Source organism: Haplochromis burtoni, unplaced genomic scaffold (genome assembly GCF_018398535.1).
Source record: "Haplochromis burtoni strain Fernald_Lab_line unplaced genomic scaffold, NCSU_Asbu1 Contig_236, whole genome shotgun sequence".
NCBI lineage: Eukaryota > Metazoa > Chordata > Actinopteri > Cichliformes > Cichlidae > Haplochromis > Haplochromis burtoni.
This window is the reverse complement of record NW_024582597.1, coordinates 840,270-863,088: the sequence shown is the minus strand read 5'-3', so window position 1 is coordinate 863,088 and position 22,819 is coordinate 840,270. Positions and strand designations below refer to the sequence as shown.

The following is a 22,819-nucleotide window of genomic DNA, read 5'->3' as shown; positions in this document are numbered from 1 at the left end:
TTTGCTCATTTACAAAGACACGAACAGTCTCTAATTTTTATGTTTGTTTCATTTCAACGGAGAGAGACAAAATTCAGGTGTGCCCATGTGGCACACAGATAAATCAGTTTTGTAATTTTACATTTATTTCTTATCATTTAAGCCAGAAGAGTTGTGCTGGGTGATTTCTATAGATTTCTATTGATTTCTATATATTAAAATAGAACAAAATGTCTTTATCATGTAGTAAAACTAAGATGTATCAATGAAATTGGACTTCTTATATTGAGAAATCTGAGGGATGTTGTCTGCCTACTTAAGATCAAAGTAGGCTGTGTAATATGGTGTAATAAGAGTTTGACATTCCTGCCATAGAAAATCAATAGAGCGTTTCTGTAAAGAGGAGTAAAAGAGATGAGTCCAAACGTGGTGACCAACTACAAGAAACATCTTACTGCTGCGCTTGCCAACAAGGGTTTCTCCACAAAGAACTTGCTTATGTCGTTCTTGGGGATAAAACACTTATTTCACTCAATGACATGAAAACAATTTATTATTTTTATGTAATGTGTTTTTTCCTGGATTTTTGGTCCATATTCTGTCTCTCCCATTAAAATGAAACTACCATCAAATCTAGAGACTCTTTATTTCTGGGGAGCTGGAGATCAAGTAATTTTCCCTCACTGTAGAAACTAACAAGTTAATTTTGTTAATTAACTTTTGTTAATTTTTTAACAAGAAGGAAAATTTAAGTGAGAGGATTTCCATTTCTTATGATCTCTTATATTTTCTAAGATCATCTCATCATTTGCACGTACAGTCAGAATCTGACGAGTTACTACAGAAGTCTAAAATCTAGCAGCTTAGTAAGAGGGAGGGAAAATATGTTCCCTTACAAGAACTGCAAAATGTGACGCACTTTGCGTATCAGCGGCCGAGAATACGACGTATCCATCGCCATAACAGAAGGGGGAGCAGTGGGCATGCGCGCTCTGCGGAGGTCGTCGTTATCCTCTTATCCTCATCCACAAAAACATTTTTTTTAAATTACCCTCACATCCTGCAGGTGAGTTCACATTACGCACAAACTGAGTAATCGTTTGTTGATGATCGGTAACTGATGACCCGGCAGCCAGTAGTAGCGCTGCAATGGTTCAGAAGATGGGAAACATGCTGGACACCTGAGTGGACATGACTTCAAAGAGCGGACAGGACGTCATGGGGGGACATGAGTGTGTGCAGTGCGCTGAGTCCGCACCGACATCATTTGGGCTGTCGCTGAGCTCCCCGCCTTTTGCAGCTTGTTGATTAATGATCGGATGTCCCGTCTGGCCGCTTGTTTTCGGAGGAGGGTTGGTGTGAATGTCAATTACGTTTACAGATGAAACAATCCGCTGTCTTTTACAGGAGAAGATGTCCTCCTGCGTCGTCTACACTGCACTTTTCACCCTTCCTTTTGCACTGGGTAAGTGTTGCACCAGTTTTTAATAAGACTACCCGTAGTTTTTCTGTTTCTTTCTGCTTAAATAATTATTAATAATGCACTTACTGGTGCTTTATATTACGGTTAGGTTATTCGTAGTAAAAGTGAAGTCAATGTTACTATTCAAAAAAAGTGACTAATAAATACATTTGTCGAAAACGTCACCATTATCTGCAGAATGTTTCTAGAAAGCCATTTCATTAAAGGGTCTTGGATTAAATAAAACAAAGGCAAAGAAGAATGGCCAGCCCAGATTTGAAGAGCAGAGATTTTTGTTTTTTAGCACTTCAACTCTGAAATATAATTCTCACAAATATAAATTTCCAACATGCAAAACTATAATAAATGTGAGAGGTGCCCAGAGAAAATGCAGTGGAAAAATATGCAGTATAAAGTCATTACGTGAACAGTAACAATTAATAAACGTGTACATATGCTGAATTAAAGAGCTTAAAAGTTAAATCACATAGCAGACTCTAAAAATCTGTTACAAAATAGATGACCTTAAATGACCTAATAACATAAAAGTAGGTCAACCTTTTACATATGTAGGAGAGTTTACAGTCCGTATCTGAGGTCTGAAGAAAATTATTAATTATGTTACTCGTACTTTTCCTGCAGGTTGGGAATTACTAGGTGAGTCAAAAGTCACATTTTACCGCTCATGCATCCTTCTTCTGCAGCACATGGTCTCCAATGATGTTGCTGACTTTCATTTGCACCTCGACAGGTGACCGAGAAAAAGTTCAGACTGTTTGCGTCGGGAAGGAGTTTCGTCTACCGGTGGACTCAACGTCGCGAATCGTGACTTTTACACCGTATCCCGATGGGCCGAAACGCATCCTGCTGGAGAAAACCACTGTGAGTGGACGAGTGTTGGCACTTGGGGTTTTTTGTGTGTGTGTGTGTGTGTGTGTGTGTTTGGTTGCTGTGTTGCCTAAAAATGGATCTGCCATGCAACTGTAGGTTAAGGACCCACGGTTTGAGTGGACCAAAGATAAGTCGTTAGTCCTGAAAGAAGTGAGTCATGCTGACCAGGGAGTTTATGCCAACAAGCTGTCCATGGGCTTCACCTACGAGACTGTCCGTCTGATCGTTTCGGGTATGACAGTTGCCTCTCTTTGGCGAAATTCATTGCTTTGTGTCATGATGCAAAAGAGCCATAATTTTTCAATGATCTGCCTCTCTTTGCTTGAAACATTAAGTTATTTAATAACTTAATGTGTCCATATGCTTTGATGTCACATAGGCAATCTATTCATTGCCTTAAAGCAGAGAAGTTGTAGCAACTGTTCTGACTCCGTGTCAGGTGTGTTTGTGTGTGTGTATATAACGTTTGCCAGCCACACCCCTGCTGCATAAAAAGAGGAGAGGTTAATTGGTATAAATATACAGCAGGTGTGGCATTACTTTACCTGCCCCCTGAACCAATCTTTCCCACCTCTCCTGCAGCTGAATACTGCCGTAAGCATGCATAGCCTACGAATGGTCCCTACACAAGTAATGTCAGGAAAATGTACTCATCAAAGTATCATAAAGAAAGATATATTATCACTTTTCTTTTCGTTTTGATTTGTGATCATTTACAGTACACTGATGTGTGTTAGGAGTGGGTCTTTTGCAATATCACTTTCCTTTTCACCTTACCTCGTGGTTCTTCGTCTTCCTTCAGAATGCATTAAACCCTACCGCAGAAACTATGGGGAGACCTTTGAGCACAGCATCCCCGAAAATGGCTCCCTGCTGGAGTTCTCTCACCGGGGCGCTCCGCCTGAGGCTGTGCCGGTCGTGCTTTGGAACCGGACAGACCCTGAAACCGGTAACGCTGGCCGGGGGCGGCTGCTAAGAGGGGGGAAGGTCTGGGTGGCGGAGAGAGTGACGCAAGCAGACCAAGGCAACTACACCGTGAGAGACGACAACGGGAAGGTGCTGGGTCGCAGCACCCTCACCGTCCGTGGTGAGCAGAGCAGAAACGTGGGTTTTAAGAAGCTGACTGACTACCTTTAACTTTGTGACTTTACAGTGCTAATGGTTTTGTTTTATCCTTCCCTTTCTATCTGATGCCCTCTCATACTTCCACATTCACCACTACTCCATTTTTCATGATTTTACACATGGATGGATGCAGGGCATTCCTTCAACATCACACGCTTTACCAAAGAGTCCATAATCCTGCCTCTATATCTTCCTCTTGCTCATGCCCATCTCATTTTTACCCCTGGCCATTTTCCTGATGAATCCTCCCTGGGCCCCTTTGACCCCAAACCCCCACGTGGCCCTGTGCAGCTCATCCGTGAGGGGCAGATAACGGACCATGACCTGCACTACAGGGGTATCATCTCACTGAGTAGGAATGGCTCCATCTACGAGGTGGTCATTGCAAGGCTGACCTCAAGGCATGATGGGCTGTATGAAGTTAAAGACAGGAATGGCAACCTGGTATCCTCCACCTACTTGCACGTGATCAGTGGGTATTCTGCCACGTTTTTGGAAGCATGCATCAATCAGAAGTTGTTTGATCCATAGTTGCCACTCCTCCTAAAATCCATGTGTCTGCCATCTTCTCAGACAAAAGGGGAGGGAGTTGGCGAGCGCTCCTCAAATCCGTCACTGTCCCTTCTGGCATGTTCGTGTCCCTGGCTGGTTTCATCCTGTTCATGAAACGCTACCCAAACTGTAGCCTCTCCCAACTCATCACGTGCTTTAGAACACACCGCACGCTGCCAGCCAACCCCCCGAGGGTCAACATCCAGGTGAGGAAACCAGGAGAGTCCACAGCTAAATAAATGATTACAAGCTGTCGAGCCAATCTTATTGCAGATGCATGCACTTTGACACCGACAGAAGCCACTTGTTGACGTTTTTTGACATTTCTTTTTTGCTCCAGAGAGTCTGATGAACTGAAGTATCTTTAAAAAGTATGGAGAAAAAAAACTTATGGTAGAAGCTCTTTATTCAGTGGGTATGTTTTATTTCAGATAATTTGTAGATATTTTTATATATTCTGTCCGAAGTATTTTGACTGAAGCTCTGTAGATGTCAGCGTGATGATGCCACACATATCACTAGCAAGGAGCAACCTGATATCACGGCTAAACATTTAACAGACACACCGGTCCACGATGATCACTAAAGGTCACATTTATTGTTTTTACGAGCAGTAACCGGTGAATTGTGATGGTCTGTGAGTCGGATGAGTTCCTAGGTCTTTGTCGTTATTGGTTTATTTATGTTTGTGGGGTTTTTTGTTTTTTTTTGCAGCACTACAGTCCCCCCTCTCCTCAGCCCCCAGGTCACTACAGCTACTCTCAGCAGACTGGAACACCAAGAAAATGGACCCCAAGAGCCAGTCCTGTTCACACTGTAAGACTGATTAACTAATATAATCTTCTTCTTTATTAAGGGAGCTAAAATCATTCAATTGAATTGTGTCTTTGTGCATATCTGTTGTTGTTTGTATTTCTAGGGTTATGCTCCGGTAACGGTAGGGTCTCCAAGAGCCGAGAACCAGGATGTGCACAGAGCAACAGCTGGGAGTTCCCCTAGTCATAACTTAACTGTTGAGGTAATACAGCTCTCCAGCTGTGAATATTTAGATGCCACAGATTATTATGATATTTGCTTAAACTTGTGTCTTCATCCCTTGTTAGCAGGCTAAATCTAATGAGGACGAGGACAGGATTTCCTTCCCTGTGCCCGGAGCTTCAGACTGCCTCCACTCATCCGAGGACTGCGTTCAGTTCCAAATCAAAAAGGATGGAGATAAGGGAAGGGGGAACAAATCACAAGACTTCTTTTCCACGCTGCCACTAGACACAGAAACCTCTGAGTCCTGCAGTATTTACACGTCAAAGAATCTGAACTTTTCATAAAACAGAGAACATGGAGAAATCACACAAACGGTGAAGCTCCTGACCGAGAAGAAGAACCTCACCTGTGCCTTATGCACGGTTTTAATAGTTTGCTTTGTGATGTAATTTTTCTGAAGCATGAGTTGAGCATAATCCTTCCTGTCTCATATTGTACTGCCTGATGGTGCTCCTGAAATCTCCTGCCGTTACCTACCTCCGGACCCTCAGGACCAATATGATCTGCACTGCTCCTGTGTTTAAGACAGTCTCTAGGGCTACCCACCAGTTGTTGTGGTAACGTTTGATAAATTTCATTTTTCAATACTGTACAGCAATATAGACTTAACTTAAGTTCTCACCCATCATGTTGTCCATACTTAATTATTATTCTAAATAGCTCGTCTGCATTTTTAACAATTTATGCAGTGTATTAGATCTTTGGGGTAATTCTACTTATAATAGTTATGTGACATGTTTCACCAAATAATGCAGTTAATATTTGAATGTTGTGTGCAGGATAACCTTTTATCCCCAAAGCTTGTAATATTTTCATAATGTCAAAATGTCATCACTAAAAAAAATAAAAAAAATGATCTTTAAGAAACACATTTTAGATGATGTCGTCTTTACACTGTATGTATATTGGCCACCCAGGGGTGGTCCTCTTCTCTTTGCTCTTCTCCCTCTACGCAAATGACTGTTTCTCAAAAGACCTGTCAGTCAGAATTGTGATGTTTGATGACGGTCTGAAGTCGGCCTTATCAAGGACACAGATGTGGGGTTGAACAGCTGGCCCTGTGGGGCAGTCAGATCAGCCTAGAGCTGAATACGCTCAAAACTGTAGCAGTAACAGTGGAGTTGAGGAGTCCCTCTCCATTATGCTTGCTTGCCAAGATCTAAAGTGGTCACTCAGTATAGACACTATTATCAAAAAGGCAGAGCAGAGCCTGCGCCAGCTCAGGAGGTTCAACCTGCCTCAGGAGGTGATGATCTATTCAACTCTGCAATAATACAGTTTGTTCTCTGCTCACTCATGTCGGTATTATTTGGATCAGCATCCATGCAGGACAAGAACAGACTACGATGGACAGTGAAGTCTGCAGGAAAAACAAATCCAGAGTCAGGACACAAGCAGGCAATATCACTCCATACCCTCTGGTAGGTGCTACAGAGCACCGTTTGCCCAAAAAAGCAGCCATCTGTACAGTTCCTTTCCACAGGCCATCACTCTGATAAACATTTAGGACACTCACATAGTCTCTGTATTTAAAACATCCACCATACCTGATGCTGAATCAAAGCATACTGTATTATACTGTTCTGTCCTGTTGTACATAGCTATATGCCGTATATATATTTATAGTCAATCCTCATGGGTATACTGTATATATACTAACTAGCTGTCCATCTCTTATTTATTCCAACAGATTTGCACTCTGCAACTTTGGACTATAAATATGCCATAAATGTATTATTGTCTGTGCCGTGTTGGTGTCATGTTGTTACTCTGTTTGTACGTTGGCTACTCTGTCATGTACACTGAGTGCAAAAACTCCTTGTATGTGTACACATACTTGATAAATAAAGCTGATTCTGACTCTTGTGTCGTGAGCGTCTATTTGGCTAAAACTCGTTCTCGTTCTCCTCAGCGCATGACGGTAGGTGGCAGAGTTTGGGACATTGAAGCTAACTCAAAGCGTAGAAGAAGAATCTTCGTTGTAGCGGCAATGAAAGGACAGCGTGCTACTTCCAAACAGAAGTAAAGTCTACCTTAGCTGCAACAACTTTAAAGTAAAGCGCGAGCATAAATCACAATTAAGACGAGACTTGTAGGACTCTGCCTGGAACATGGCTTTGGTTTGTGCAAGTAGGTGAAGCTGAATTCATTGATATGACGGAGGCCGGTTAGCACGGTACCGCGCTAATGCTGCTAGCTGATTTAGCTAGCGTTAGCGGCCATGCAGCACCGCCTTCTGCTTTTATATAGTTCAGCGAGCTCTCTTTTTTAATTGTGTGTTTATTTAAATTGTTGGTAGTTATGTGGTGTTAAAAAGCCGGAACTGAACTCTTTTACAGTTTCTAATGAAGTGCCAGAGCACCCGTGCGTCTCTCCGGTGTCCAACCAGGTGTTTGAACGCAGGCTGATCGAGAAGTACATCGCAGAGAATGGGACGGACCCGATGAACGGACAGCCGCTGTCCGAGGAGCAGCTCGTAGACATCAAAGGTGGGTTTCTGGGTGTTTTCTATAAGTCAATAGACCGTAATAAAGCTCACACAGAGTAATGCTACTTCCGTGAGAGAGGTCGTTATCAGTGGCATGATGCTCTGCTTTGGTTTAGTAGGCTGAAGTTTGCAGGCGTGTTGCATTGTACTGTATTGTATTTATCATATAAAAAAAAAACCAAACAATACCTGAAAAATTCAAGTGAAGCGGAAAAATAAAACCTTCCAAACAAATCAACTTTTATTTTCAACTTCAGAAGAAGCAGAATATTCTACGTTTTAATTTTATTTGTGTGGCCTTCAGGGGTGAAGCAAACCTCGATTGGTGTTCGTGAACTACTCTTTGTGATATTCATAGAAACATAGAACATTATCAAGATTTATATATGAAAAGAAAATCAGTGCGTCATATGCCCTTAAATACTCAAATCTCATTGCAAATAAGCCTTGATAAGTTACTGAAGAGGTTTCCTGTCTTTTAGTGGCTCATCCTATTAGACCAAAGGCACCATCGGCAACCAGTATTCCTGCCATTCTCAAGTCCCTTCAAGATGAATGGGTAAGTCCTGTAAACTCTGAGATATCAAAGAACAGAGCACTTTATACTGTATCTATTGTATGTATCATTTTGTTTTTAAATTTATTTTTCTTATTAATGTTTAACACTACATCAACAACACATTACACACACACAACATTTAAGAACCTTTAAACAAGTAGGGAGTCAGCTATTAATCAATCAATATAAATTAATAATAATAATAATGGATTGGATTTATATAGCGCTTTTCAAGGCACCCAAAGCGCTTTACAATTCCACTATTGATTCACTCTCACATTCACACACTGGTGGAGGCAGCTACAGTTGTAGCCACAGCTGCCCTGGGGCAGACTGACAGAAGCGAGGCTGCCATATCGCGCCATCGGCCCCTCTGGCCAACACCAGTAGGCAGTAGGGTAAAGTGTCTTGCCCAAGGACACAACGACCAGGACAGAGAGCCCGGGGCTCGAACCGACGACCTTCTGGTTACAGATCCGCTTCCCAACCCCCTGAGCCACGGTTGCCCCAAATTGGGGTTAAATTGCCCCAAATTAGTTATAAATATGTAGAAGTAAAATCAATCTGTAGGGTGTTACATAGTTTAACAATTAACAGTGTGTTACAGTGCACCATTTATCCCTCTCTGGCAGTTTTTAACAACAGGACAGTTGTTTTGGGTTTATTTTGTTTGTTTGTTTTCAATTGTGCATTGTATGATGGGTCACAACACATTATTATAAATCTAATCTGTGGCACAAAATAATAATCTAATGGAAGATTTGCCCCTTTCCTTTGTTGAATTGCAAGTTTTGTGACAAACCCTGGGTCTTTAGAATCAATTTTAATTCATTTCTATTAGTAGAGGATCAAAAAATATGTTTGTTTGGTACATTGATTTAAATAACTTGAATTCTTTAGCTGAGACCAAAAAAGCGAGTTTGATCTTGTTATCCTCCTTTTTTCATTTAAACGCATATTCCAGTGAGTCTGTTTGTTTGTTTTTGTTTATCTTCCTTTTTTAAAATTCGTGAAATAATACATGTGCTCCCTTCTCACTTTTTGTTTTTGATATCTGTTCTAGGATGCTGTAATGCTTCATAGTTTCACCTTGCGGCAGCAGCTGCAGACTACTCGCCAAGAACTTTCACATGCCCTCTATCAGCACGATGCCGCCTGCAGAGTCATTGCTCGACTCACCAAAGAGGTCACAGCTGCAAGAGAAGGTGGGTCGACAGCAGTTTGGGTTTCTACACAGTTATGAAACATGTAGAAATGGCTTTAATGTGATCGTCTGGTCCAAATGAACCTGGATTCATTGATATTATGTGTGTGTTTTATTTATTTTAATGAGTTGATTTCTTCTTTCCACAGCTCTTGCCACGCTCAAACCCCAGGCCGGATTGGTTGCCCCTCAGGCAGTGCCCGCCTCTCAGCCAGCTGCAGCAGTGAGTAGCTGGGCTTTATTTTCAGCTGATAAGACAATGATCAGACTGACGAATCATGCCATTTAAACAATATTTAATTCTGCCTTTTTTACACCAGGGGGCTGGTGGAGAGCCTATGGAGATTAGTGAACAAGTGGGAATGACTCCAGAAATCATCCAGAAGGTAATATTGATTTTTTTTTTTTTTAATTGATTATTTTTTACCATTATGACCTTTGTCATAATTGCTTGATGTTTTTAAATGTGCTTTTTTCTGTTTGCAGCTCCAAGACAAGGCTACTATCCTCACTACAGAGAGAAAGAAGGTATTATATTTCTCTTGTATTTAGCTGCTAATGTGCAAACACTTGTTTTACTTGTTTTGCCACAAGCTCTGTTTGTGCATAATTTACTCTCGCTCTCATTTAATTGCTTTACTGTGGTTCTCTACAGAGAGGCAAAACTGTCCCAGAGGATCTGGTTAGAGCCGAGGATCTTGGCAAATACCGCCAAGTGGCCTCCCATGCTGTAAGTATAGATTGTGCAGGATCACGAGGATGCGTTTGTTTCACAGAGCGATCCAATGTATCAACATTCTCTCTTATGTTGCTTTCAGGGTCTTCATAGTGCCAGTGTGCCGGGTATTCTGTCTCTGGATCTGTGTCCCTCAGACACCAACAAAGTGCTCACCGGTACACAGAATCAATCTTTCATTCTGTATTTCATTTGCTGGGATGCCAGACAAAGACTCTGATATTAAACCTGTTCTATCTCCCAGGTGGAGCTGATAAGAACGTGGTGGTGTTTGACAAGAACGAAGAGCAGATCGTGGCAACGCTTAAGGGTCACACCAAGAAGGTTACCTCTGTCATTTACCACCCATCTCAGGTAACATGTCCTCTGAGAACCTAAATGCAAACATTCACCTCCATTTTAATGGAGATGTGACTAACACAATTGTTCCTTTAATCTGTTGTTCCTCACTCGCTTGCCGTCTTTTCTCTTCTAGTCCGTGGTCTTCTCCGCTTCTCCAGACACCACCATCCGTGTGTGGTCTGTCACCGGGGGCAACTGTGTGCAGGTGGTGCGTGCTCACGAGGGAGGCGTCACTGGTCTCTCTCTTCATGCTACTGGAGACTACCTGCTCAGCTCCTCTGAGGATCAGGTGCGTGCTTGAAATTACCAACAGGCCATGAACTTAATCACTGAATGATCGACCTTTTTTCCATTAAACTGCTTCACCGCTCTAACTCTTATTACTTTTATCCTGTAGTACTGGGCCTTTTCTGATATCCAGACGGGCAGAGTCCTCACCAAAGTTACTGATGAAAGTGCTGGCTGTGGTAAGTTTCTCTTTGCTTGCTTAATGCGTTTGATAGTCATAATAACAGTCCTCTTCCAGGCATAATGTTTCTGATTGCACCCCTCAGCTCTCACATGCGCTCAGTTCCACCCTGATGGTCTCATTTTTGGCACTGGTACTGCGGACTCCCAGATTAAGATTTGGGATCTGAAGGAGCGCACCAACGTGGCCAACTTCCCCGGTCACTCTGGACCTGTGACCTCCATTGCTTTCTCTGAGAACGGATACTATCTGGCCACAGGTGAGACTGACTTGATAGCATTTTTTGCGTAGATTAGCCGTCAGTCTGTAATGTGCATAAACTTGTAGAGCTGCATGAACATTTTCTTTAGAGTATCAAAAGTGACTTGTGCATCAATGACTTGCATAGTTTTGGAGATTTCCCCGTGTCTTCAGCCTTGCAAGAATAAAAATGGTGTGCCAATAGAAAAAAATTAACTTAATTATCCTCGTTTGCTCCAGGTGCCCAGGACAGCTCTCTGAAACTGTGGGATTTGAGGAAGCTGAAGAACTTCAAGACCATTACTCTGGACAACAACTATGAGGTAAGAAATTTGGGATTTCTTCTTTCTAAAGGAATTTTTTAAGTGTTTGAGAAATAGTCTTAGCATCACCTGTAGGCTGTCATTGCACGCAGAGATAAATGGCTGTGGATGAAAAGTTGCATGTATAATTGTCAGGGTGCTGGTGGGTGGATTGTTTTAACTTCAGAAAGAACCAGATTATCAGTTTTTCACTGCGTTCTCTTTATTTTTACTAAGCCGAACTCCAGCGTTTCACTGTGGACCAGCTTTGAAGTTGTCCAACCCATCTTAGGTTTGCTTCTGAACCTAATCCATTCATTTTTTGTTTCAGGTGAAGTCCCTTGTGTTTGATCAGAGTGGTACCTACCTGGCTGTAGGAGGGTCTGACATCCGTGTCTACATCTGCAAGCAGTGGTCTGAGGTCCTCAACTTCACCGGTATGAAGACAAAAAAAAAAAAAAAAGTCAAATCTCTTTCGAGATTTTCAACTAGTATGCACGTGACATTTACCCCTGATCTTTTTCTTTTCAACCATAGACCATACAGGATTGGTGACTGGGGTGGCCTTTGGAGAGAATGCCCGGTTCCTGACTTCTACAGCAATGGACAGAAGCCTCAAATTTTACAGTTTGTAAAAAATAAAAGCAGAAATTCAAGATGAGGGGAGGAGGGCAACTAAGACAAGAACAGTCTGTGTCAGAGCTGCCGCTACCTCCGACACATTCATTATCAGAAAAGGAAGAAAAAAAGAAATCTGTGCTAACTTTGCATCTTTTTTAGTGGGTCAGTCCTCATATCCAGTGAAGAAATCTGTGAGATTGTCAGCGATTTGAAGCAGCATGGTTAGTGCGACATGTTTGTTGGCTTTATGTGTTTGAAATCTAAATGATGTAAAATGACATGAAAAGCCTCTAAGTTCCTTTCCTGTTTGCCAGCAATTATGATTTTACTGTAGTATTTTCTTTTTTTTGTGTATGTATGAAAGGAGAGGGGGTCTTTGGAAACTATTATTGCTTCTTAGTGTAGACCAGCTTCATTATAATATCGTTAGGGTAAGATAAGATACATCTACAGTCATGTACAGTGAGATCAACAGGTGTAAGAAATTGATGTACTTCTGTGAAAAACCTTTGCCACATTTCATTTCCTGTTTTATTGATTCCATTTAAACATTTTTGTCTTTTGTTTTCCCCCTGGGTGTGTATTTCTTATTACCTGCTGTTTTACCTGTTGCACATCTGCCCTTTTACAATTAAATAAAATATCTTTTGTATTGCCATACAAGTGTCTGTCCCTGTGGGGGTCCTCAGCTAGAATGGTTTTACTTTGTAGATACATCCAAAATATAAAGTTCCTTTCAAATCAAAATGCATTTTACTCATTGCTTTCTTGATGTTTGAGCTTTATACCAAACAATGAGAGTGATCTTTATTTTTGATACAGTCGCGGTCACCGGTTCACATACAAGGAGGATTGGATTGTTTTGTGTTTTTTACCCTCTTTTACGTACTTGCTTTGATATTTGGTTAAATGTTTCCTTAGAAGAGCTTGCCTTGAGCAGACAATCTAGGTATCCATCAACAAGCTTCAGTTGAGCTTGAAGGTCTTGATTTTGGAGCAGGACCCTTTTTTTTTTTCTTCTTCTTCTTCTTCTTCTTCTTCTTTTGACTGGCATCCTCAGTCTGTCGTGACGTAACACTCTAAAACTCACTTCACTGTGGACAGTGATGCTGCCTGTTCCAGCAGTTTCCAGTTAATGGCATGCTTCATTGTAACCATTTTCCTCTTATCTGACAGTGACAGTTCAGGTCTTCCTCCAGACATACATGCAACCCCCCCTCCCCCCCTGACAAAGTAGTGAAACATTTGCATAACAAATCCCTTTTATGTTGGCAAAGAGGAACTCATGATCACATGAACAAGAAGTTAATATGCGCTGGCCTTTTCAAGTAAAAAGACAGAACCTTCAACACCAATTAATTAAAAGACTTGATTGTGTGTGGATTAGAGGAAATCCACAATAAATTAAAACGTGCACTGAATTCTTGTTTTTTTTTTTTTTTTTTTTAAACCATTAAAGATCTATGCTGTACAATCATTCCACCCTAGAGAAAGAATAGCTTGAAGAAATCAAAACGGCCATGGTTTTCACGCCTATGATACATATCTGCATGCTTAGAGGCTGTGATTTCTACGCAAATCCTACACAACATCTCAGTTGAATTTTAAGTGTTCATTGTTGTGAACTTCTACATTCTTCCTTTGCCTGCTGCATAATAATGAAACTACTAAGAAAGGAACTATTTTTCAGTTTCTTTAAATGTAACAGAACTGAATTAAAAATCACTTTAAATGTATGGTTGACTTTTACTTTGAATAGTGTCCCTAACGTTAGCATGTATCTTTTGGAGACATCACATGCTACAAATTATGGTACTGACCTTGGTTTGTATGTATTTAATAAAGTTAGGAGAGGAAAAAAACAGGGCAGGTCTGGGTTTATCAAACGCACGTGACTGCGGTTTCCAGATGACTGTACACGGCCAAACCAGCTTCTCCAGATGAGCTTAACTCTAATATCAAACCGTGAATTATTAACAATAAGCTTCTGACTTCCTGTCAGACTAAAATTCTAATAAAAAAGAACAAAGAAAAACATCCACTTATTGGACTCGTTACCGCCATTAAAGATCCTAAAATCTCGACCTCTCGCGGTGGAGCGAGATTCAAATGGTAACTATCACGTGCCTCCTGCAGTAACGTGACTCTCACAAACAGGAAGTGCGGAGCCAGAGAACTTCTATCCCAAGTCTCGCAGACGCGTCTGCTTTGTCCAGGTTAGCAGTCCCGGGTCAGTCCGTCCCGCTGGGTACCAGACTGCCTGACAGACACCAGGTCGAACTGCAGCGGAGGTAAAGAGCCAGACAGGTGACGTTTCCGACATTCAGCTCAAATCTGTGTTTTTATCAAGCGGGTTTATCTCCTATAGTTGTCGCCGAGACTAAACCAAACCCCTCTGTTACTTTTCTTTAATGTGGCTGATATTAATGGGTTAAATATTTTTTAAACGCTTCAGTGTTTCGGCTTTTCCTTCACTGGAGTTGTGTGCTAGCGATGATAGAGAAAACGAAACTTTGCCCCAGGCAACAAAAGCTGAAAAGCAGAGACAATAGTCGATAGATCGAAGAAGACCCGAAGTCAAATGCTTTTTCCTTAACAGCATGGATCTTTTTACATTTATAAACTGAAGCCATGCTCCTTTCATGTAACATCTATTTTATGATATAAGTAATTTTGTATATATTCTTAGTGGTCGGTTTCTCACCTTCATGACACTCTTAACGCTCAGTTTATGAAGAAACTGTTCCAATTCACCGCTCATTCCTCCAAATGAATGAGGTTAGTCTGACTATAGTGCGAGCACCGCAATGCTTTGAAAAATGATCCAGCGCTATAAGCTTTTTAAAAAAAAAGGATCAAACACTGTAACCTTCATAAAGGGGGGGTTTACTGTAGAGCGCTTGTACAAAACAGCTTTGTATGTAGCTAGGGGAAAGCAGTAATAATGCACCTTATTGGGCCCTTCTAAAATATAGTAATGCTTTTTAATATATATGTACATCTTTGATTAATTTATTTAACTAAAAAAGAGTCCCTGTGCTAATTTTGGCAGACACATGTACATGCAACAATGGAAACCCCACCTGATCATCTGGTCAGGAGGACCTGATGCTTCCTCTTTCTTAAGTTTCCACTTAGATACTTCTGCACTGAGTAGTTTTTATTGCTCTAACTGAAAGTAGATGCCATCTGTTAACACCATTGTCTGTCTTTTTTTTATTTTTTAAATTCATATTCCTCTTTATATGGTGCAGTACTTTCACTCAGCTGTATCCAGAGGACGGTGTGTGTGTAAAGTTGTTTCTTTGGTGTTGTACAGACATGGGCTCCATATTTCGCAGCGAGGAGGTGTGCCTGGTGCAGCTCTTTCTTCAGTCCGGCTCGGCCTATAATTGTGTCAGCGAGCTGGGAGAGCTGGGCCTGGTTGAGTTCAGAGACGTGAGTCTATTAAACCCTTTATTCCGTTCTTCTTCTTCTTGGTGCAGTTCATGGAGTCCAGTGCAATTGTTAACCTGCAACAGACTGCGTCATGGGTTTTGGTGAAGATCATGTAGACTCGCTCAGTAACCTTATTCTCTGCTCTCTGCTTTCAGTTAAATCCCAACGTGAACTCCTTTCAGAGGAAATTTGTCAGCGAGGTCAGACGATGCGAGGATCTCGAGAAGACTTTCCGTGAGTACTGACTCATAATGCTCCTCTTTACATTTCCATTCATCTTCTTTATTTTCCATGATTCATCATCCACCTTTTCCACCCTCCAGACTTCTTGGAGCAGGAGATAAATCGCTCGCCATCCTTAAAGGGTCCACTCCCTCCTCCGTGTCCGACACCTTCTGCCCCTCAGCCCCGTGAGCTCATCACCATAGAGGAGGAGAGCGAGAGGCTCGCCAGGGAACTCAAGGAGGTGAGTGCCAAAATAGAGCCTGAGGAGTTAGTCTTCGGTTTTTTGCTTAGTGCACCATGAGAGACAGAACAATTTTTGGGATTAATGGAATATCGTGTATGTTTCCTACTAGGTGTCCAGGAACAGAGATAGCCTTAGGGCTCAGCTGACGCAGCTCTCCCAGTATCAAGGAGTCCTGACCAGAACTCACTCTCTCACGGCGTCACACGTGGTGAAAAACTCCATTTCTGCTTCATTTTCTGTAATTGTTGTCATGAGGAAAACTAAAAAAGAATGTTCTCTGTCTTATTCTCACAGGTGCCACCTGCAGTGGAGAGCCAAGGTCTGTTTGATAACCGCCAAGATGTCCGACTCAGGTAGGTCTCAATTAAATGTTAAAGAGTAAAATGTTGTCTTTTTCCTCTCTATATAACCGTTTTCCTCTCCCTCAGTTTTGTGGCAGGAGTGGTCCACCCCTGGAAGGTGCCCTCGTTCGAGCGACTGTTATGGCGGGCGTGTCGCGGTTACATTATTGTGGATTTTAGAGAAATGGAGGATCGACTTCAGCACCCTGACACTGTAAGAGCTCGGGGAAAAGGAGAGGGGATCGCAGAGAGTTTCTGCTGTGAGTTTCATTCCAGGTGTTTTACCACAGCAGTTTGCTCTTTCTCCATTTGCAGGGGGAAATGGTGCAATGGACCGTGTTCCTCATTTCCTTCTGGGGAGATCAGATTGGACAGAAAGTGAAGAAGATCTGCGATTGGTGGGGATTTTTTTTTCTTTCTTTTATTTTTGAGATTCTGAAACTGCACCTTGCTGTGTTTTGAACTTGAATTTCTTTGGATTTTCCCTCCTCGCAGCTTCCGCACTGAGACATTTGCATACCCCGAGAGCTCTGCTGAGAGAGAGGAGGTTCTCCAGGGACTTCAAGGTAGAATTGAAGACATCAAATCAGTGAGTGATTTTCTTTTGGTATTTGATACTACATATTCACATCAAAATAATTAAAAGACTGTAATCTCTGGTTTTATAGTTTCTACATAGGATATTATATTACAGTGCTTCTAGAACATTCATCACGCCTCTTTTTGTGTTTCCTTCTGCGACTTCAGGTGTTGTCACAGACAGAAAGCTTCTTGCAGCAGCTGCTGATGAAGGCGGTGGCCGTTCTGCCCCAGTGGAAGGTGCGCGTCCAGAAATGCAAGGCGATCCAGTCGGTACTGAATCTCTGCAGCCCCTCTGTCACTGACAAATGCCTGATCGCTGAGGCCTGGTGTCCCACTGCCAAGCTGCCTGAACTGCAGAGTGCGCTGAGAGAGGGAGGGGTGAGACAACAGATGAGCAGAAACATAGAGCTGTAAAAAGCACAGATGAGCAAATCGCCTAATTTCCTGTTTTTATCCCACCCTGTTCTCTGACCTCAGAGGAAAAGCGGTAGTGGGGTTGACTCTTTCTACAACCGCTTGCCTTGCTCTACACCTCGACCTACTCTGTTTCCCCTCAACTCCTTCACAACAGGTTTCCAGAACATTGTAGACGCCTACGGAGTGGCAGCCTACCGTGAAGTCAATCCAGGTGCGTCATTAGATGACATAAATAATTTCTTCATGAAATGTGTTCAAAGTGAAGTCTTTCAGGTATTTGTCTTTGGCTAAATCTCGTCTCTCAATGCTCCTGCAGCATTGTTCACCATAATTACATTCCCCTTCCTGTTTGCGGTGATGTTTGGGGACGTGGGCCATGGTTTACTGATGACTCTGACTGCTCTCTGGATGGTCCTCGAGGAAAAGGATCCCAAACTTAGAAACAACAACAATGAGGTAACTTAGGAGAGGAGACACTCTGTATTTAACAAAATGTCTAACTTAAAGGCAACTTAATTTCAGACCAAGCAGCATCAGTAAAACAACAGACCACATTTAGATTGTTCCTCTGTTCCACAGGACCTGCTTGTCACCACACTAATAACCAAATGAACTCACTTCCTGTTTAACGCATGCCCCAAAAAGTGTACTGAAATTCCAGAATGCTTTCATAATCTGCGTGAGCCCAGGAATCCGCCAGTAGGCTACCTTGTAAATTTTGCATGTGGTTTGAAATTTGCATGCACAAACATGCCTCTGGCTTCATTCTTTTAGTGGCATTACAAGTTGAACCAACATGAAAATCACCGAAGAGAAAAATGAGAGCAAAAGTAGCAATGGTTTCTGTGACCTCAATTCCAAAAACGTCATAGAACCTAAATAATAACAAAATGCATTCATTTGCAATTCTCATAAACCTATATTTGATTCACAGTAGGACATAGAAAACATGTTAACTGTTTAAACTGAAAGCATGTACCATTTTAAGGAAAACAAAACAAAACATGGCAACAAGATGACGCAAAAGATTTGGGACTAAATCATTGCATTCTGTTTTTTGTCACACAGCTTCCCATTTATGTTTAAATGTAAAAAAACAAAAAACAAAAAGTCAAATAATTCTAATGTACTAAAACATGTCCTTGACCACTTTGTGTGTCAGATCTGGAGGATGATGTTCGGTGGAAGGTATTTGATTCTGCTGATGGGACTGTTCTCCATCTACACGGGAGCCATTTACAACGAGTGCTTCAGCAAAGGCCTCGCCACCTTCAGCTCGGCCTGGCACGTCGGCCCAATGTTTGAAAAAAACATATGGAAGTAAGAACATTTTCGTATATTCACCCTGGAAACGTATTTGCTTTTTTTTTTTTTTTTTTTCCAACAATGTGTTTATTGAGTTTTTAGTACACACAAAATACAGGTCAAATAAATCATAAACAATAATATAATAAGTAATATTTATTTTCTGTTTACTCCATTTTCAACACACTTTTTTTTTTTTACCTTCGTGGGGTCTCTTGCAGTTCATCGGTGCTGGCAGGGAGCCAGTACTTATCCATGGATCCTGTTGTGCCCGGCGTTTTCACAAGCCCCTATCCATTTGGCATTGACCCGGTGTGCCCATCATATTCATTGTCCTCCAATCAAATATGGACATAAATATGTATATATATGTCTCGATTGTAACTCCAGTTATTCTCTCTGTTGTCGTCAGGTCTGGGGGATGTCCAACAACAAACTAACATTCCTAAACTCTTACAAAATGAAGATGTCAGTCATCATCGGCATTATTCACATGACTTTTGGAGTCTGCTTGTCATTCTTCAACTACTGGTAAATAATCTTTACCCTTTGGTTGCATGTGTTTTGCTTGCACATGTGTTTTGTGTGTTTCAGATTAGCTCTGTGTTACCTTCACATCCTCATGTTCTTATCCTTGTTTCTCCCTGGTTGTTGTTTTTTTCTTTTTCTACAGGCACTTTCGCAAGTTCAGCAGTTTGATTTTTGTGCTGATCCCAGAGCTTTTCTTTATGCTGTTTCTGTTTGGCTACCTGGTGTTCATGGTGGTCTATAAGTGGGTTGCTTACGCTCCTTCTCAGTCCAAAAGTGCTCCCAGCATACTGATCCACTTCATAGACATGTTCCTGTTTACGGAAAACTCTGACAACCCTCCGCTTTATCATGGACAGGTGTGTGCGTCGTTTGTGAGCTTCACTAATAGGAACATATCGGGTTTGCTTTATTCATTTTCTTAGCTTCCCACTTCCCGAAACGTGTGTGTTAGTTGGTCACACTGAGCAGTAGTTATCATGAAATCTTATTATAAACTGAATGATAGTCTTTATGTATGTTGTTACCATATTTACATCTTTCAGTGGTTGTTTGTGGTTTTTATTTTGTGAAAGTCTAGCATGTAAATGCAGCACTGCTTTGGCAGGTCAAACCCCAGATGCCACATCTATTACAAGCACATGAACACAATAAGGGACTTTCCAAATATAGTAATCAGCACTTTAACTGCATTATCAAGCAACAGTGATGTAGTTGTGTGTCTGTTTTGTTTTTTGAATGGCAAAAATGCTGCATTCATTAAGTAGATAAATACATGCAAGCCCTGAACTGAATAAATTAACGGTCAAATGAGGTTAACCTCTTCTCTGTAACTCTGTGTAGGCTATAGTGCAGAAGGTCCTGGTGATACTGGCTCTGTGTTCTGTGCCATTCCTCCTCCTTGGGAAGCCTACGTTTGAATACATTATGTTCAAGAGAAGACAACGTCGAGTCGTGAGTCTGCGTTTGGTTGGATTTTAATTCCTTTTATGTAGCTGCATTTACTTTTCTGACTGATCTTTAATTCTCTGCAGCATCTGGATGAAGACAGGCGTCCACTGGTGTCTGACGAAGGCTCGATCAATGTTCATCAGGGGGAAGTAGAAGGAAGGCCGCTAGTAGAAGAGGTGAGGGTGAAGCTAGAGTAACTAAATTAGTTTACCTGTTTTAATACGGTCTGGTGAACTCCTTTTGTTTTTGTTTTTTTTGTTGTTGTGCTGTCTGTAGGAGTTTGATGTTGCGGATGTGTTCATGCATCAGGCCATCCACACCATCGAGTACTGCTTGGGCTGCATCTCCAACACAGCCTCTTACCTCCGACTCTGGGCTCTCAGCCTGGCACACGCACGTCAGTGGCACTGCACATACAAACACAATGCTTATCTTCATACTCACATGATACACACACACACGAGACTTCCTCTTTTAAAGGAAACTTACTCATACTGTTCTTCTTTTTTTAAATTTTTTTTTTATCCATTTTATTTCTCTAGTTATACACACTCATGTTGTTGTTTTCCAGCCAGCTGTGATTCTCTAACAGTGATTCACTTGTGTCTCCACAGAGCTGTCAGAGGTGCTGTGGGAGATGGTCATGCGTAAGGCGCTGACGTGGCAAGGTTACGTGGGAGCTGTAGTCCTCTTTGTGATTTTCGCCTTCTTCGCTGTGCTGACAGTCTGCATCCTTCTGGTCATGGAGGGGCTCTCAGCATTCTTGCACGCGCTCCGTCTGCACTGGTGAGAATGACAGAAGGGTTGAGACGAAGGGGGAAAATAGCTTTGCTTAACTAAGATTTTTAAAAGAAATAGGCTGTATGATTGGACTGGGTAAAATCCTGAACCACTTTTTAATTTATTTTTTATTTCGGAGTGTGTGTCAGATTTTATGTGTCTGTGCATTGTTTAAGCCAGCAATCCATGGTCACATGTTTTTGTTACATGCTGGTGTAAACATTGCACTCTATTTGCTGTCTGTCGTGTGACAGATGTAGTGAAGGCAATGACTGTGCTAAACAGACTTTACAGCTGCCTCTAGCAATAACCCTGCATGCAAAGTGGAATTTGACTGTAGGAGACACCACCTACAGTATGTAGCATTAATGCTGTAGTTTTCTCAGGATGGTGGTGCTGGAGAAAAGAGTGACTTAACCTTTAGGAACAACAAGTCAGACTATTACCAAAAAAAAGTCCACTGTAGAATAAGAGTATGGTACTTGCTCTGAGGTTTCTGTTTGTTGCTGGAGATTGACTTATGCCCGTCTCTTTCACAGGGTGGAGTTTCAGAACAAGTTCTACAGTGGAGATGGTTACAAACTCACCCCTTTCTCCTTCACATCTATAATAAATGTCTCAAACCCTATATGATCAGCCAACGGGTTATTCAGGGTTGCTAGCAAAGTTAATTTATGTGTCTATGAATCAGAACGACCCTGTCTTAACAACGGTACTCGACCTTTGGTTCCCTTTTGCTATGAAAGGGTTTAGTTAACTTGCACAATGATCGATGAATGATGTACTCTTATTTTTGCATCAGTAGAATGATTCCCTATACGTTAATTTACCACTATATCATATCATATATGAAACATATATTTTGTATCCCCATGCTAATTATTTTTCAAAGTGTAATGTACTGCTTTCTAATTACTCTATCAGTAGCATGAGAAATTGTTGGTAATCATGTGCTTTTCACTCTCTCAACATTTATAATAAGCATCAATTTTGAAAAGGGAAAGTACACTAGTGAATGGATTTGTTTTGCAGTTTAAGGGAAAGTTTAAGTTTTGACCTGAAGTATTAAAGTGCAAGTTCTTTAGAATTCTTCAGATAATGACTTGGATGATTTTTATGAGCCAAAGATTTTCCCACATTGTCATGTCTTCCAACAACACCACACCAAGTATTTATTGATAAATACATTTTTCTCGGGTGCCTTACTAGGACTGTTTGTTTATACATTATGTGTTATGGACAGATGGTGTCTTCTATTGTTAAACCACCACTTTGTACAAAACACTGCAATGGAATGAATTTTCCCCTCCCTGTTTACACTGTAAAATTGAAGAGTTTTCAGCAGAAAATAAATTAAATGTTGAGTTTTATTAAATGAAGCACTTGAAGTATCTGTTGCCAGCCGAGTGATACCATTTATATGCCACAGTACTGTTTTGAGAAGTTACCACAGATGAAAGTACTGTGCAGAAGTCTAGAGGAGCCAACTGTTATTGTTTCATATTTGGCTTCTGAGGAACATTTTTTTGTCTTTAGGTCGTTTTTTCTTAACAGCCTGTGACAAAAAAACCGATTTTTTTTCCCATTTCTTTGATTCTATCCAACATCACACTAAGTATACATTTTATTTTTTGTACCAACAAGGTGATTCTCAGACTGTAGCAGCATAACAATGATCCAAAACACAATAGGACAACTATCAGCCATGGCTAGACAGAGCTTTGTTTGTCCTTCAAGATGTCTGGAAACTATTTGTGAAGACGACTTAAATAAATGACAAAAAAAGCTTGACTAAAAGAGTTCATAGAGTTCAGAGTCATTCCAAATTTTGACTTTCAAGCTCATAAGAATTGTAAAAACTCTGTTATTGTCTAATTTACTGTATTTCCATGTATGTTTTCACGTTTCAATAAATCACTGTACTAATTTCCCATTTTCCTAGTAACATACAGTATAAGGAAATGAGGGGTGGCTCGAGACGTTTGCTCATTAGTGTA

At 41.3% G+C, this 22,819-nt stretch overlaps 3 protein-coding genes across 5 annotated transcripts; all 3 read left to right on the top strand.

The window, feature by feature from the left end:
- The first annotated feature begins 940 nt into the window (after nucleotides 1-940).
- LOC102297132 lies at nucleotides 941-6,205 on the top strand. Its single transcript, XM_042226966.1, has 11 exons — nucleotides 941-1,045; nucleotides 1,387-1,444; nucleotides 2,084-2,098; nucleotides 2,193-2,323; nucleotides 2,429-2,564; nucleotides 3,135-3,419; nucleotides 3,591-3,929; nucleotides 4,031-4,215; nucleotides 4,724-4,825; nucleotides 4,929-5,027; nucleotides 5,113-6,205. Exons 2-11 carry the CDS (start codon nucleotides 1,393-1,395, stop codon nucleotides 5,332-5,334), a joined length of 1,566 nt encoding a protein of 521 aa, XP_042082900.1. The 5' UTR covers nucleotides 941-1,045; nucleotides 1,387-1,392; the 3' UTR covers nucleotides 5,335-6,205.
- A 789-nt stretch (nucleotides 6,206-6,994) lies between these two features.
- On the top strand, nucleotides 6,995-12,669 carry prpf19 (pre-mRNA processing factor 19). Its single transcript, XM_005937749.3, has 16 exons — nucleotides 6,995-7,180; nucleotides 7,390-7,539; nucleotides 8,021-8,097; nucleotides 9,161-9,302; nucleotides 9,451-9,524; nucleotides 9,622-9,687; nucleotides 9,788-9,829; nucleotides 9,957-10,031; nucleotides 10,120-10,195; nucleotides 10,282-10,391; nucleotides 10,513-10,668; nucleotides 10,777-10,846; nucleotides 10,934-11,107; nucleotides 11,329-11,411; nucleotides 11,722-11,827; nucleotides 11,928-12,669. Exons 1-16 carry the CDS (start codon nucleotides 7,162-7,164, stop codon nucleotides 12,023-12,025), a joined length of 1,518 nt encoding a protein of 505 aa, XP_005937811.1. The 5' UTR covers nucleotides 6,995-7,161; the 3' UTR covers nucleotides 12,026-12,669.
- Nucleotides 12,670-14,046: 1,377 nt separating this feature from the next.
- tcirg1b (T cell immune regulator 1, ATPase H+ transporting V0 subunit a3b) lies at nucleotides 14,047-22,383 on the top strand. 3 transcript variants are annotated; one of them, XM_005937746.3, is made up of 21 exons: nucleotides 14,047-14,302; nucleotides 15,331-15,449; nucleotides 15,605-15,683; nucleotides 15,773-15,915; nucleotides 16,028-16,126; nucleotides 16,213-16,271; nucleotides 16,347-16,473; nucleotides 16,575-16,657; nucleotides 16,755-16,848; nucleotides 17,007-17,219; nucleotides 17,319-17,469; nucleotides 17,575-17,714; nucleotides 18,421-18,578; nucleotides 18,785-18,875; nucleotides 18,976-19,094; nucleotides 19,237-19,450; nucleotides 19,935-20,045; nucleotides 20,126-20,218; nucleotides 20,319-20,439; nucleotides 20,657-20,828; nucleotides 21,362-22,383. In XM_005937746.3, the coding sequence occupies exons 2-21, from the start codon at nucleotides 15,333-15,335 to the stop codon at nucleotides 21,453-21,455; spliced, it is 2,478 nt and encodes an 825-aa protein (XP_005937808.1). In that variant the 5' UTR covers nucleotides 14,047-14,302; nucleotides 15,331-15,332; the 3' UTR covers nucleotides 21,456-22,383. The 3 variants fall into 3 exon arrangements, with proteins under 3 accessions (XP_005937808.1, XP_005937809.1, XP_014194049.1); XM_005937747.3 differs by having other exon boundaries at nucleotides 14,049-14,318; XM_014338563.2 differs by having other exon boundaries at nucleotides 14,058-14,318; nucleotides 16,028-16,123.
- The last annotated feature ends 436 nt before the right edge of the window (nucleotides 22,384-22,819 follow it).

Coding starts and splice junctions, on each gene's coding strand:
- tcirg1b (XM_005937746.3), top strand. CDS start 15,333: ATGGGCTCCATATTTCGCAGCGAGGAGGTGTGCCTGGTGCAGCTCTTT. Junction 16,474..16,574: donor GACTTCAGCACCCTGACACT/GTAAGAGCTCGG, acceptor CTCCATTTGCAG/GGGGAAATGGTGCAATGGAC. Junction 20,829..21,361: donor CACGCGCTCCGTCTGCACTG/GTGAGAATGACA, acceptor TCTCTTTCACAG/GGTGGAGTTTCAGAACAAGT.
- prpf19 (XM_005937749.3), top strand. Junction 9,303..9,450: donor GGTCACAGCTGCAAGAGAAG/GTGGGTCGACAG, acceptor TTCTTTCCACAG/CTCTTGCCACGCTCAAACCC. Junction 10,032..10,119: donor GCCAAGTGGCCTCCCATGCT/GTAAGTATAGAT, acceptor TGTTGCTTTCAG/GGTCTTCATAGTGCCAGTGT.
- LOC102297132 (XM_042226966.1), top strand. CDS start 1,393: ATGTCCTCCTGCGTCGTCTACACTGCACTTTTCACCCTTCCTTTTGCA. Junction 2,324..2,428: donor TCCTGCTGGAGAAAACCACT/GTGAGTGGACGA, acceptor ATGCAACTGTAG/GTTAAGGACCCACGGTTTGA. Junction 4,826..4,928: donor GAGCCAGTCCTGTTCACACT/GTAAGACTGATT, acceptor TTGTATTTCTAG/GGTTATGCTCCGGTAACGGT.